At 37.8% G+C, this 14,879-nt stretch overlaps 1 protein-coding gene across 2 annotated transcripts in view; it reads right to left on the bottom strand.

Annotated features, from left to right (window-relative positions):
• Positions 1 to 1,246: 1,246 nt before the first annotated feature.
• MTM1 (myotubularin 1) overlaps positions 1,247 to 14,879 on the bottom strand; it is a 73,016-nt gene continuing 59,383 nt past the window's right edge. For both annotated transcript variants that reach the window (XM_075941098.2, XM_075941096.2), the window contains exons 11-15: positions 12,773 to 12,979; positions 8,689 to 8,781; positions 7,276 to 7,389; positions 6,783 to 6,959; positions 1,247 to 3,060 (exon numbers count right to left, since the gene is read on the bottom strand). In XM_075941098.2, coding sequence (XP_075797213.1) covers positions 2,893 to 3,060; positions 6,783 to 6,959; positions 7,276 to 7,389; positions 8,689 to 8,781; positions 12,773 to 12,979 — 759 coding nt within the window. In that variant the 3' untranslated portion in view covers positions 1,247 to 2,892. The remainder of the gene's footprint in view (positions 3,061 to 6,782; positions 6,960 to 7,275; positions 7,390 to 8,688; positions 8,782 to 12,772; positions 12,980 to 14,879) is intronic.

The raw sequence follows: 14,879 nt of genomic DNA on the forward strand, positions 1-14,879 counted from the left end.
ACAGGATACGTATGTGCAGCTTGTTCATCTTTTATATCTAAACCCTGTCTGATGTAAAAGAAAAGAATTTTTCTGAGGTGAGGAAGTAGGGGATTTCCTCACAATGGAGATTTGCTGAAGTCATTTTGGCAGGCACCATGGTGCAGAAACACACAACAATAAAAGACTGTCCAACATTGTTCTTAAAAATGCCTAAAAACTTTCATCTCATTCACCCTCCCTAAACTAAGAGTTTGGCTGGTCTCTCCTAACTACCTTGGCTAAGAAACTGAACCAATTGCTGTGTAGGACCCAATTCTACAATCCACTGCTGTGTCCAGGCAGAGCTCCAGTGTTCACCAGCATGCAGTGAACCACAAAATCAGGAGCTAAACATGCAGTTTAAAACAAACAGAAAAAGCTATGTATTAATATCAATCATAGGTTTCATTCCTATATCCAGAGTCATGTTAAGATTAAAAGGTGCACATCTGCTAGAATGAATAGAAGCTTCAAAAAATCAGAAAGGTTCAGTTTTGTATTTAAGATTGCTATTTTAATAGAATTAAAAACAAGTGTTTTATTCTAAATTACTGTCTTCACAAAGAATCCAAGGGAACATATAGCTAACTTACAGGTTTTCAATGAATTTCAGCTCTAGCCATATAAAAATATGCAGTATAAACTGTATTGGCAATATAAATGAATTGTATATATGAAATGAAAACAAATGCCTTTAATACTTTTCATTGTATTGAACAATAGGCTTATCATGTAGTATTTACAAAGTAAAACTAGATTTTCTTAAATCTTCCACACTGTTGAAAGAGATTCTACACCTGTTTGATCCAATCTGTACAATTGTCAAACTGTCAGAAAACCTATTTTTTTTATAAACCATACACAAACAGAAGGCAGTTACACCATAATCTGCATAGTTTTTAAATTATGTTATACTCTGCCATACAGATAAGTGGCAGAGATTAATTTGAGCTTCCTTGTTCATTATATGTTCTGCACCCAATTTATCTTAACATGTCAAGATTTTTAGGAAGAGAGGGGGAGCGGAGAGAGGACGGGAAACGGACCTCAAAGCTGCTGCTCCAGATACATATGCAGAATAATGTACAAGACAGATATGGGGAAGAATGAAATTGACAGGACAAAAATAAGTGGAGATCAGCAACATGTCCTTAGAACACACACAATACAAGCAATATTCTGTATTTCCCTGAAAAAAAAATAGTGCAATTTTCTTAGCATAATATTTACTGTTTCAAATTAAGAGGCGCTTTATTGTTATGCAAAATACTATTTCTAAAATATTCCAATGTTCTCTCAACTATCTGATTTTTATCCAGCTATATGCTTTAAGTTTAGCTTTTGTACCCAAATATTTACACTTTACAAAAACTGCACAATTTCTAATAAACTATATTTTATATACTTACATAAACTTAATTTACACATATCCTATTGTATTTTGCTGTTACATTTTGTAAATCAAAACTTACATGTACAATAATTTACAAAGGTTGAAGTCTCAAGTGTCAAATATTCCCTTTAAAATAACTATTAGCTACAGTCCTTTACAAATCCTATATTGCAAAATATACCAAACTGCCTGAAAAATGTTAAAATTACCAAGTATATGCAAATATGAATTAAAACATCAAGTAGCAAGGTTTGTGCTGTTTTAAGTGCTTGTAACTCTAATGAAAAAAAAATTACCCCAAAGGAGCAAATTATAAATGTAACAAGAGGAGCATCTGAAATTAAATTTTCAAACCGGTCTTCACTGAAAGACTGAGTTTCAATGCGCAATCTATTATCTGAAAATCTTGTATACTGAAATTCCCTTAAATACTGGATAATAAATTTGTTAAAAGAATAGATTAAATGCACTAACTACAAATTTAACAGGTTCCCAACTCATTACTCATAATCTGGAGAATTTTAAACTATTTTGGTATAAAAGCTGCTCTGAATAGGCACATCTTTGAAAACATATACACAAGCTAAGTTATTGCTACTGTTGGACATTTAAGTAATGTCCTTGTGGATCTCATTTTTTAGATTTAAGAATGTCTTCTTGAGAATAGTTTTTTTTTTATTTTACGTAAATTAATGAAAGCAAAAATCCAGAAAATACTGCTGACAGAACCAAGAATCAAAAATATAGGTAGTGTTCCTCAACTAACTTAAAAAAAAAAGTTTGTAATTTTTCCTCACATCCTCATCCATTTAGTTTAAAATTTTCTTCAACAATATAAAATTAGTCTTTTTTTTACACTACTTTTTGGCTACATACTAAGCAAATTGAATTGCTAAGTAAGTTTCTTGTCATTTAAATTCCTCTCAGATTTGCAGTTTTTCTAAACTGGAATAATTTTCAGTTTACTAGAGAAAAAAATCTATTTCTGATCACTTGCTTCTGAAAGCTCAAGAAGATAATACAAAACTTATTTTTTACCGCAAACAGTATAACTTTATATCCTGTGAATAGTCACACTGAACTTAATGGCACTATTCACAGTGTATAAGATTAAGAACATGGTTATGTCTTTGCAGGATCGGGATCTAACGATGCAATAAATTAATGCATAATACTAATGAAAAAATCAAATCAAATTACTTTCTAGTTGTATCATATTTCTACAAAATAGTCTTCTAAAGCATCCCATATAAGTCTCCCATGGTGGATAATATGTTCCTAGTCCACAGGATCTGAAAGGCACAAAATGTACTGAAGAGACTGCTCTTTCAATGTTCCAATTATGGAGACAATCCAAAACAATTCATGTTAAAAAGAGGTCCAAATATAAGGCATTCAAATATTCTTTTGTACTACAGATCTACATTAAGCACCACTTATGGTTACAATGTTCAGAGAAAAAATTAAACATTTTTCCTTCAAAAATGAGTTTGCACATGGGACATCATCTGTGAGGGAGATGCTGATGAGGCTGATGAATTGGTCATCTTAGAATTATTTGTGATCTGTAGTTCTTCAAGTCTTCTCATGTAGTCATCACGCAATGCTAGGAGTTCCATGTAACGCTGCTCCACTGGATTTGGCTGCTAGAAAAAAAAATCCAAAGCCAACGTTTACAATGTTATTTTGACCATGTTACCTCTACAACTCCACCCAACAATCCAACAGCACCCAGCATCTGCACTCTGCAGCATCCCAGTGAGGCTCTCTCAAAAGGGTTTCCTCATTTCTGCATCTGGGAAGACACCCTTCCTTATAACGAGATCTATATCCAGCTTTCTACAAAACCAATTCATATTTCATTTCAAAATCAGCCAAAAAAGCCCGCTTCTGGGTGATAAGAGGGTTATTTGTTCCCTGTTCCCCATTTTTACTCTTATGCACCTCATGAGCACCCCGAGCTTTTCAACTCCTGGGCTGTGAAGAGCTAACTCCAGATTTAAAATTCTGTCGCCTTGCTTGGAAGTGCTACAAAATCACCAGGCTAGACCAATAATATATCGGCAACTTTATCATTAAACAGGTTTCTTAGTTTGTTTTTGCTTTTTGAGAGGAAGTGTTAAATATAACTTTTGTACTAAACTTTCCGAGTTCCTCCAAAAATTCCAGTGCATTTTCTATTCGTAATTTCTCTAATGAAACACTGGACATAGGTGTTATGAAGTTTCATGAGAGTCAAGAACACAAGCTATTCATATAAATAGCAGTTCTTTAAAAGAGGGTGGGGAAATAAGCATTTCTCTTTTGAGCATGATTCCATAATACTTCAAATAATTTCAGCCTTTGGGGAGCAGATAATAAATTAAATAGAAAAGATGTACTGCACATGATAAACTTAGACACACAGGCTTTAATTATGCCTAGTTCCACAAGTGTGAAGGGGTCAGCTGCTGCTTTTTAAGTATCTCTAATTTCAGAAGTGATCCATCAGAGGCACGGTTTCAGCAACAAATTCCAGATCTCTACAGGACCACATAAAATGCCACACACCTTTAAGGATAAATTAATTGCTTTACTCCCCCTTTACACTTCATCTAATATGATGCAGTATGTTCGGTTCTGGTCCACAGGAACAGCATAAACCAAACACAGAAGTTCTGGGGTTCAGTTATCTAGAGCAGAGCTGGGGAACATTTTTGGATTAGAGGCCACTGACCCACAGAAAAAAATTAGTCGGGGGCTGCACACAAGTGAAAAACAAACTCTCACTGACATAGCCCCCAACTGAGAAGGAGGAAGATACTTCCTACATTCCCCTTGCACACTAGAGCCTCAGGGGGCCTAGCCTAGTAGATTTTGTGTGCTTCAGCCCTCCTCCCAGACCCCCCCCCCCGCAAGAGTGCCAGCATGGGCTCTCCAGTGCTGGGGAGGAGGGCCCTCCTGAGCCTCGGCAGCCCCATCTAGGGAACCCAGGGGCCACATCCTGCCCCTGGACCTGAGGTTCCCCACCCCTGATCTACAGAGTCAGCAGGAAAATAGCAAAACTGTTGAACACTACATCGAACTCTAAAGGAATATTGTGCGACGAAACTAATCCGTTGCTGGCACAGACGTCTCAATCGCACTTTTCATAATGGTGTTGAAAAATGTTCAAACTACACTAACAGTTCATAGTCAAAACTGGTTCAAGGGAACATGTCAACAGAGAATCAATTTCCTAGTGAAGATTGGGCTTTAACATACCATATTAGCCTCCCCCTCCCCCAGCAATTTAAGACTATCTTTCCTCCAAAAAAGGTAAAAAAAAAATATCACTGCTCATTCAGGCAACGTTTTTCATCATTTGACAGCAGTTAGGGAGAATCCCCATTTGCTTTTCCACCTATGCTATCGTGCTCCAGGGCCAAAATCTTTGTTTAGTAATAGCAGTTGGCACCTCAGTGCAGAACTTTATTAGACAAGTGGCCATTGTCACAAACGAGAATCCTTAGCTTTCTAAAATAAATCTCTAGTTCCACCTTTTGCAACACACACTAGCCTTTCAGCAGAAGGAACAGCAGCTTTGAAATGGAAATGCCAAATTCAAACTGGGAGCATACTTATAAAAATACAATATATTGGCCAGCTTTTTTCCAGCCTCCAGAATGCTGTAAATAATCTAAAATATCAACTATAGAAGAGAAACTGTGCTGCCTGAGAACTCCTGGTCATTCCCAGTGGCAGGATGAAGAAAAAAAAAAAAAAAGACTGCTTTTGTCAGATAGAGACCACAATTCCACCACTTCTTAAGGACGCTATGATGCGCTCTCTCTTTTCAACTGATCAGAATTTTACAAGATTTTTAAACTAATTACTTACAATTCTGAGGCTCTGTATTAGGGTTGTTAGCAAATGTTTATTTTTATAAACATGCAACTGCTGAATGTTTCAGCAGTTACAAGCTTACAGGCAGGGGGCACGCAGCTCAATGGGAGCCAGTGCTCGGGGTGGGGTGGGGGAGGGCGGAAAGCCAGCAAGTAGTAGTTAGGATTAACCGATAAGACCAGACTTCTGTATATCAAATATAAAGAGCCTCAGTTATCTTGCAGGCATGGAACTGTGAACAAAACATTATGGTTCAAAAGTTTATGACTGAACATTGACTTAATACAGGTTTGAAACTTCACTATTCAGAAGAAAAATGTTGCTTTTAACCATTGTAATTTAAAAGAAACAAGCATAGTAACAGTTCCCTTACTCCGTTAAAAAAATCATCAAAGCTCTGGTGTTCGTAACTTATACATTCTACTATACTAAAACTCTTCAAGGACTAAAGCACTTATAGGATTCAGTAATGAGCATTATATCTGTTTCTGGGTTGAACTCTTGACCCAGATGGGTAGTGATCCAAATAGTTATCATCTACTGGCTACTTAACGTAAAGTCATGTTGGTGGTCTTAATAAACAAAAATCCCATAAAAAAATCACCAGTATTCACACCTTGTTTAATGAGGCAAGTTAATCCCTAAAATGGATTCTCTCTAGACTGGGATAAATGCACAGTGACAAGGTGGTATGTGAGCAGCTTCCTTCTGGTGTCTGTGCTTTTTAGATTTCTTTTTTCTCTCTTTTATGGATAGAAAACATTATACTCCAGGGCTACATCTAGATTGCATCCCTTTTTCATAAAAGGGATGCAAATTAGACGTATCGCAATTGCTAATGAAGCGGGGATTTAAATCTCCCCCACTTCATTCGCATAAAAATGGCTGCCGCTTTTTTTCGGCATGGAGCTTTGCCAGAAAAAAGTGCCAGTCTAGACACGGATCTTTTGGAAAATAAAGCCTTTTCCAAAAGATCCCTTATCCTCTTATAAGGGATCTTTCGGAAAAGGCTTTATTTTCTGAAAGATCCGCGTCTAGACTGGCACTTTTTTCCGGCAAAGTTCCATGCCGAAAAAAAGCAGCAGCCATTTTTATGCTAATGAAGCGGGGGAGATTTAAATCCCCGCTTCATTAGCAATTGCGATACGTCTAATTTACATCCCTTTTACGAAAAAGGGATGCAATCTAGACGTAGCCCAGGTTCATCAGTCACCATTTTTCACAAACATCAACTCCTCTTAAAAACAAAAAAAGGATAGGAATTTTTAAATAAAATTAAGTTTTGGGAGGCATTTTGATGCACACCCATAAAATAATCGTAACATCCACACAAAAAAGTCAGAGGTTAAGAAGAACATAGCCAATTTTTTTTTCTTTCTTTCTGACAAACATTAATTTAAAGGGCTAAACAGAGAGCACAAATTATATTCTATATAATAAGTCGCAATTAAAGTATATCTGTATGCTAAGAAATATTTTATGCAAGTTAGAGGAGTTGACTTACTTGCTGCCGAATTCTTGGATTCCATCTAATGTAATAATTGACCCAAAGTTCTAAGTGACGCATACTGGCTACTGGATAGAGTGCTCGATTCAGTTCTTTGGTATAAAAAGGATTGGTATACTTTGCTTTTTCACTATTTATTAATGACCACAATGACAATGTTCTCTCAGTCACTTTCTGCAAAGAAAACAAAATGGTAAGGATCTTGAGTATTTGTACAGTATAAGAGTGCATGCACTACTACATGTTTTTATACAGCATATTTCCATTCTAACAAAGTATCACATATATAATCACTACATGAATATTCCACAAGCAGTGACAAACTCAGAGTATCCTAATGTCTGCACACTGTCTTTTAGATACATGAAAACAAGTTTGCAGTCTTCCAACTGCTCCCCAAATAGTGTCTTCGCTATACATTAGCTTAATTTTTTTAATTAATATTATACGTCTCTCGTGCCACACACAAACAATCATCAGATTTACCTACCTCTTTGTCTCTAACAGATTCACAGCTATACAAGAACGTACCAAATCGACAGCTATACAAATGATCCAGAATGGTAATCAAAAATTGTTCATTGAATTCAAAAGCTGTTGGAAACTAAGCAAAATGAAATGATTATTAACTTTACCTAAAAATTAGGTTTCCTACCACAAAACTACCAGCATATGATAAATTAAATGCTCTAACAGGTAAGATGCCAACACACCTACTTTTTTTAAAAATCAATGAATACATGTACTTATCAACAATGCTGCTTTACAGGGAAGAATACAAACCTAGCTCAGCATCTCCAAAGAGAGTGGAAGTCTCATTTTGCCTTACAAGAGGTTAGTTTCCATATTAAATCGGGAACATTTTCACTTGTCTCACAACAAGATTAAGACTAAACTATATGCAGGAATTAGGAGTTGATAAAGGTAAGGGACCACTGCAATTAAGCAAAAAGCAGATTGTGTGTCAAACACAATTCTTCAAAGGCAGTGAAATAAAGTTCTTCATGAATGATGCCATGAAAAACTGTTAACTCAACTACATCAACATTAGATGTCCAAAATTATTGTTTAAACTAGTAAAACAGTCATAGGCCTAAACTAATGGCTTGGCTTTACACTGACACATAGGGAACAAATATTTGATTTCAAGTTCTTGACTCATTTTTAGACTTACATAGGCTAGGTATACTATAAAGATAATACGCATAGTTTTGTTATTTAATACCAACAGTCTTATGAGGTAAGCCCTAAGCATTCTTTTGGAGTGTCAATAGGAAGGACAGGAGCCATGTCACAACATCTTCAGGGCAAGATGTTAGAATAGAATTAAAAGGGGGGAAGGAACTATGAAATAACCAATAGTGAGTGGTTTGATAGACCTAGTTTGACACACAAAGACTTAAAAGTTTGTTTTTCCTTGTATGAAGGAACTGTGTTTCCAGGAACAGTTTTTAGAAACAGTTTAGTGAAATAACGACATAAAAAGAAAATTGATCATAATATATTAATTCTAGTTCCTGTAATTATATGCAACAGTATTACACCATTACAAACATTCATAAAAGTGTCTATTCAAGTTATGTTGTAGAATAAATCCCTTTAGACATGAAACATTGGGTAATGAGCAAAAGGACTGGACATAAAGCCAGCACATTTTCTATTGAGCTACAGTGAGACTTCCAGCTGGGGAGGGAGAAAACAAATAAGAGATATGTTCTATCTGGTCAGAGCATAAAACTTAGGTATACAGGAGTGGTTTGTTTGGTTTATTGATGTTGGGATTTTTTTTGGAATGGGGTGGGGAGTTTGACTTATTTTTTTTTAGGCTCCAGACTCTTAATTCAAGGATAATTCTAAAATATTTGCAGGATAGCACCGTCTTTTGAATATGGATATAGCTTACCTGTTTAGACATTTGCCACACACAATCAATGAACTGGAGAAAGATAGGTGATCTGTCAGTATCAGCATGGTTTTTATCACCATGGCCTATTCTCTGAAATGATACAAAGCAAGTTGGACATTACTCACAACTAGTGATGATATATATCTGATATCTATTTTGGTGTGTGATGTGCATCATAAATGAAGAAGAGGCATGAAAATACACATTTGATACACAATATTACAGTAGGGGTTAATACACTATTGTCCACCTTCCTGACTTCAGCAATACCATTTTACACATTACCATTCTTTTAAAACACTTGATTTAAAAGATGCTGAAGTGCAAATACCTTCTGTTAGAATCAACAGGAGTTTCTTGCTTATGGGTTGCAAGATTGACCATTGAAATCTACCCTCCAAACCATGGCCATCTTCAGCACCCTTAGTCCTATATATAATGAACTATGCAAAACATGACAGAGGTGGCAAGGATGCCATCAACTTGTACTAGTTCTTGATCTTCATTTAAGTTTGGAACTATACATCTTTCCTGCCTAATACTTACCCAACTCAGAATTATTTATGCTAGTTCATGCCACTGTTGCGGTTTCAAGTCCTGCATTTCTCATGAACATACTGTACATTTATGGAATCAATGTTCACCAACATTTCATTAAAGATGGAAATCAAATTTATATTCCTTTGTCCACTCAGCTGTCGTATAGTTTGCCATATTCAATAATCTTCCTTTCCCAAAATCGAGAAGTGTATTTTTTTCTAACTTTCTAAAAATCCTAGCTAAAGCAATGTTGGTCCACTGTCAGAGGATACCTCAAAAAAGGCAATTCACTTGCGTTACTGTTTTACTACAACTGATGAACTAAACATTTACAGCATACCTTTAGCCTTGCTGATAAGAGATTCTAAAGAAGGTAATTTCACACACAGGGCAACTTTGGTAACAGACTGGGCAAACATAACTGTGAGATACCTACATGAAGATAGATAAATCTAAGGTTAGACTGCTTCAGCACTCTTGGTGACTAAGCATGCCGTAACTGGTAGCGTATCAATCTGTTCCCCAATTCTTTATATTAAACATTTTCTCTTTCTTTACTAGAAGAATTGTTTCTTAGGCTATGTCTGCACTTGGAAATGGGGATGTAATTCCTAATTTACACAGATATACTTCTGTTAGTACACCTAGCTAGGTGGAAGTTAAGGACAGTTAGTGCTATGACTAGGACCCTAGCAAACTCACGGCCATGAAAAACACAACATTGACCAGGAACTCTGGTCTTCAGTGTGCTTGTACCCTATACCAATGTTTAGCAACTTTTTTTTGTTTTTTTAATAAAGTACCCCTTTAAAAAAAATTATAAGTACCCCCAGTAGCTACAGTTTTCAGAGAGACAATTTTTTTCTACCATATTTGTTTAAACAACTTAATTGTAGCTGGGCAGGCAATTAAATTTTTGGGTGTAAAATGTACAAAAATAATAAAAGCACTGTAAAACTTAACACAAAAATTCAGTTTTCTCCAAATTTGATGTGTTGATGTGCCCTCCCGCCCCTCCCCCCCCCCCCGACTTCTCTTGAGTACCCCTAAGGGTACTCGTACCACTGGCTGAGAAACACTGCCCTATACTGCACAGATTTCAGAGAGTAGACCAGCATTTCTCAAATTATGAGTCCCTTCCCCAAAAGTGAGTTGCAAGGGTGGGGATGGGTGACAAAGTTATTTTAGCGTGGCTGTGGTATTACCACCCTTACTTCTGTGCTGCCTTCAGACCTAGGTATTCAGAGAGTGGCGGCTAGTGGCCGGGAGACAAACTCTGAGAGCAGCACCCCACCAGCAGCAGCTCAGAACTAAAGGTGGCAATACCAGGTCACTCCAACTCCTATGCTCCCGCCTTCAGAGCTGGGCAGCTGAAGAGTGGCATTTGCTGACTGAGGGCCCAGTTCTGCAGGCACCACACAGAACGGTAGCAATACTATAACTCCCCGCTATACAATAACTTCTCCCCCGTTCCCACAACAATCCCTTTTTTGGTCAGGACCCCCATAATTACAATACCATGACATTTCAGGTTTAAATACCTGAAATCATGAAATATAAGCTTTTTAAAAGCCTATGACCATGAAATTGATGAAAATGGACCATGAATTTGGTAGGGCTCTAGCTATGATACTAACTACTAAATAAGCAGGAGTTAAAGATAGTGACAACTAGGTCAGTAAAGTTTGACTCCAACTTTTGGTTTTTAGACCAAAAAGGCAGAAATCCCAGAGGAAAGAGAAACAGGATGACAAGAGTAATGCACACAGAACAGGATTTAAACTCCTTTAACATAGACGTTTTTCTTGTTGAGTGTCTCCCACTTCTGTGCTGCTAGCAGGATGTGAAAACAGCTAGCAGAAGAAACCAGTAGTATCCACAATAAGATGGGATTACCTAAGAGTTCGCTCATTTCACATTCAAAGTTTGTCTCTGTGGAGAAAGTTAGGTTCATTTTGAAGGTTTGAAGTGAATTGAAGAGTAAATAGTAGTCACACATCAAAGGAAGTGGTCTCTCTCTCACTCACTCACTCACAGCAGAGCACCTTTTCACTGGGAGAGAAGGGTGTTTACCCCACTGTCAATACAGGATTTCAGGCAGCCTTAGAGGTTGGCTGTCCTTGTCTTTTTGAACATCACTCCTGTGCAAATTATTACATCCTGCAAGGAGTATATCAAACAGATATACTCCTAAACCAAATGAAAAAATTAACAATTTGATGGAAAGAAATGGGAGGTAGTAAAAATTAGTAACAAAGCTTAATTCTTCAAAACAATAAGCTGAAGAAAGGGCAATTAAAAAGTCAATTTTCATTAAATCATGAGGCACAGCACACAGGGATTTAGAGAAACAATGGCAAAACTTGGGATGATAAAAGGCAGGTCTTACTAAGAGATAATGGCTTTGAAAATAAGGGAAAAGCCCTTGAAAAGCTTTGAAGTGGTTTTAGGGATTCCTGCTCACCTCAAAGACCAATAAGGAGAGAGCTGGGTTTGATACTATGGCAGAGCAGTGCTTCAAGCCTTATGTTGAAACCTGTTATGACAAATTCTAGGACATGCTGGAAGATGGAGCTTTCTTTCAGCATATCAGCCAGAAAACACTGTCGAGAACTCTCCATCTAGATATCTCGTTATGATCAGTCAAAGAAAAGCCAAAAACATGGCTGGAGTGAGAAACCTGAATTTATGCTCCACATTTCCAGTTATGCTTGAGGCATATGGAAAGTAGGAATGGAGTGACCCAACTTGTCACTCCCCCCCGCTTACTGCCTCTACCAGAGAGAGGCAGCAAGGGGGGGGAGGAGGGAGAGGGAAGAGAGCAGGAGCCGGTGCTGGGGGGAGCCAGCCTAAAAGCCAGTTCCTCCCAGCACCGTCCCCATGGGGGTACAGGGGCAGGGGAGTCAGAGGCATGGGGGGGGGGACCAGATGCAAGCTAGGAATCAGCTATCCTGGCTCACACCAAGTTCCTCCCCCCCTCGCTGCACCTCTGCCTTTTAAATGTATTAAAAGCCGGGCAGCTCTTAATACATTTAAAAGGCAGAGCCACAGAGGGGTTAGTTAGCTCCCAGGGCTAGGAGCTAATCCCGCTGCGGCTCTGCAGTTTCTCCCCTCTGCAGTTTCCATAAACTACTCGATTAGCTGATTAAACACAATTTAACATCACTAGTGGAAAGCTTTCACTATTCTTTGCCTCCTTTTTGATGGCTGCTAAATAGCACCATAACATTACCAATTCTGCATTTCCAGCACAATGCATGGAGAGACAAAGAAAATGGATTTTTCAAAATGAAATAAATGCTTGGAAAGACTAACCATTCTGCTCAGATTTATTTTTCGTCGTTTTAGACTGACCAATTAAAGAACGGGTGAAAACTTGACATGTTGATAAACTGAAAAGTTGAACACATTTATTAGAACTTTCACATGGCATGTAAGTTTTAATACAACCATCTTTCTAAAGATTTTTCTTGTTTTACAGTTTACAATGTACATAAAAGCTTTCAAACAGATCCTTTTAATTATTTTATCTAATTCTTACCGATGCAAATTTGTGTCCAAAGCTTATCCACTCCTTTTGTACCAGAACTTCAAAACCCATAATTGTTCTGTAGTAGCTGTCTAACATCAACATGGCTAGAGAAGTTAATTGTGCTGTTCGGTCCCAACCATCACTGCAGTGTACCAACACAGAGCTCTTCCCTGAAGACACCTTGTCTGCCACTTGAATAGCTCCTGTCAAGACAAGCTGACAAAGAGGTACAGATACCAGACAATTCAGAAGGTTAGTGTTATCATTCCAGCAAAAAATGATTTTCTTACACTTTAACTTAAATGACTTGGGGAAAAAAACCTGCGAGTTAAATTGATCAGATTTTTCTGGGAGTACAGAAAGCAATTTGTAATTTCTACTGTAAAAAAATTAAGAATAAAATAATACAAGATATGGTTTGCTAAGGGAAAAGAGAACTAAACTCATCTCACAGAAATGTCTCAAAAATGGGATAGAAAATACAGTCTTTACTGAACAGCCTAAAAGCTTTTAAAAAACAGGATTACCACAAGAAATACCTGTGCTAAAAATTACACATTTCATGAATTCATTTTTAGTTGAAAAGTTGAGACAGATGTTATTGCTAAGAGTAAAGGCTATTTCATCTTTTTTCACATGTTTATTTTTGCAACCATCCATTTAAAATGGAAATTCTAAGTAAACAGTAGTTACTACACTAAGGCATACATTAAGTATGAAAATGCACAACCAGAAGGCAAAAGGCCAACTGACAAAACATACTGCTAAAAAAATTCATATGATCATTAATGCATACATTAGAATATTATATTTCCATTACAAGGTAGAGTATGCACACTTCATTTGCAAAGAAAATGAAGTTAAAAAATTAATAGGGGGCTGTGCCACTTGCCACTCTCTCTGGGGGTAGGTGTCTGGTCAGGGAGGAGGGGGCAGGAGCAGGCCAGGGGTGCAAGGTCTCAGCAAAGGAGGGGGTTGGGGGTGCAAGATTTCAGCAGCGTAGTGAGTGAGGGTCTCATCCAAGGGTGTTGGTGATGGGGCTGGTGGTACGGGGAGGAGGGAGGCCACGTGATTCCTACCCCCCTGCTCCCGAAGCACTGGGGGATGGGGAGAGGCTGCATGGCTCCCAGTCGGTCGTGGTGAGACAGCATGGCTCCTGCACACACCCCCATGAGGGGAGAGGCAGCTTGGCTCCCAGCTTCCTCACAAGGAGGAAGGACAGTAGAGCGCACAGCTCCCAGCCCTCTGAAGGGCGTGTGATGAGGAGGGGAGGGTGCGCAGCTCCCAACCTGCCAGGGTGCGGGGAAGGGAGAGGCTTCACATTCCCTGGCCCCCCAGAGAGGGGGCAGGTTGCACGGCTCCCAACCCACGGCACCAGGGAAGGGGGGGGAGGGGAGGAAGCAGGTTGGCTGAGGGCAGAGGAGGCGTCAGACAGAGTGCTGCGATGACATCACTCTGTCGTCCCTTGGGGAAAAAATGTTATAAATACAGAGAGATGTAATAAACTTTGCTAGACTAAAATGTGTATGTTTTGAAATTTCAGTTTACTTAAAAATGCAGTAAAAGTTTAATTTTCTGTGTTCGTGTGCTATTGCAATTCACATTTTGTTTTACAGAGTTCATTAATTTAATGTTAATCTTACATTGTCTTGTACTTAATTATTAACTATACATCTGCTCCCCCAAAAAGTGAGGCATGTCAATATTTAAAATGATAAATGTCACTTACTGTTGCTAAATAGGGATATTAACATGATATATTCTTAAGACCAGTACAATACAGACAGAGTTATTAGATATCAGCCCTTCTATAACTTAGTAATTTTACAACCTGACTAATCAAAATTATACCACTTTGTGTGGAGTACATAAATGCTGCCTCTTTTTTGGAAAATAGCATCTGTAATAAAGACTACAAGTCTGATATTTGCAGGAGTCCTAAGGCCAACTATTAACTGCATGTAGTTTCCAAAAAGCAACACAGTACATTTTCAAGGCCATCCAATTCCAGACCTGCAATAAACTAGGATTCTTCAGTAATTATGCAAATTAAAAACAAAATTAATGTAGTTATTTTATAAAAAGCAAAAAAAGTGAAAAAGTATTAGGTAAAATA

The sequence above is a fragment of the Pelodiscus sinensis genome, chromosome 13 (genome assembly GCF_052426305.1).
Source record: "Pelodiscus sinensis isolate ZL-2025 chromosome 13, ASM5242630v1, whole genome shotgun sequence".
Classification (NCBI taxonomy): domain Eukaryota; kingdom Metazoa; phylum Chordata; order Testudines; family Trionychidae; genus Pelodiscus; species Pelodiscus sinensis.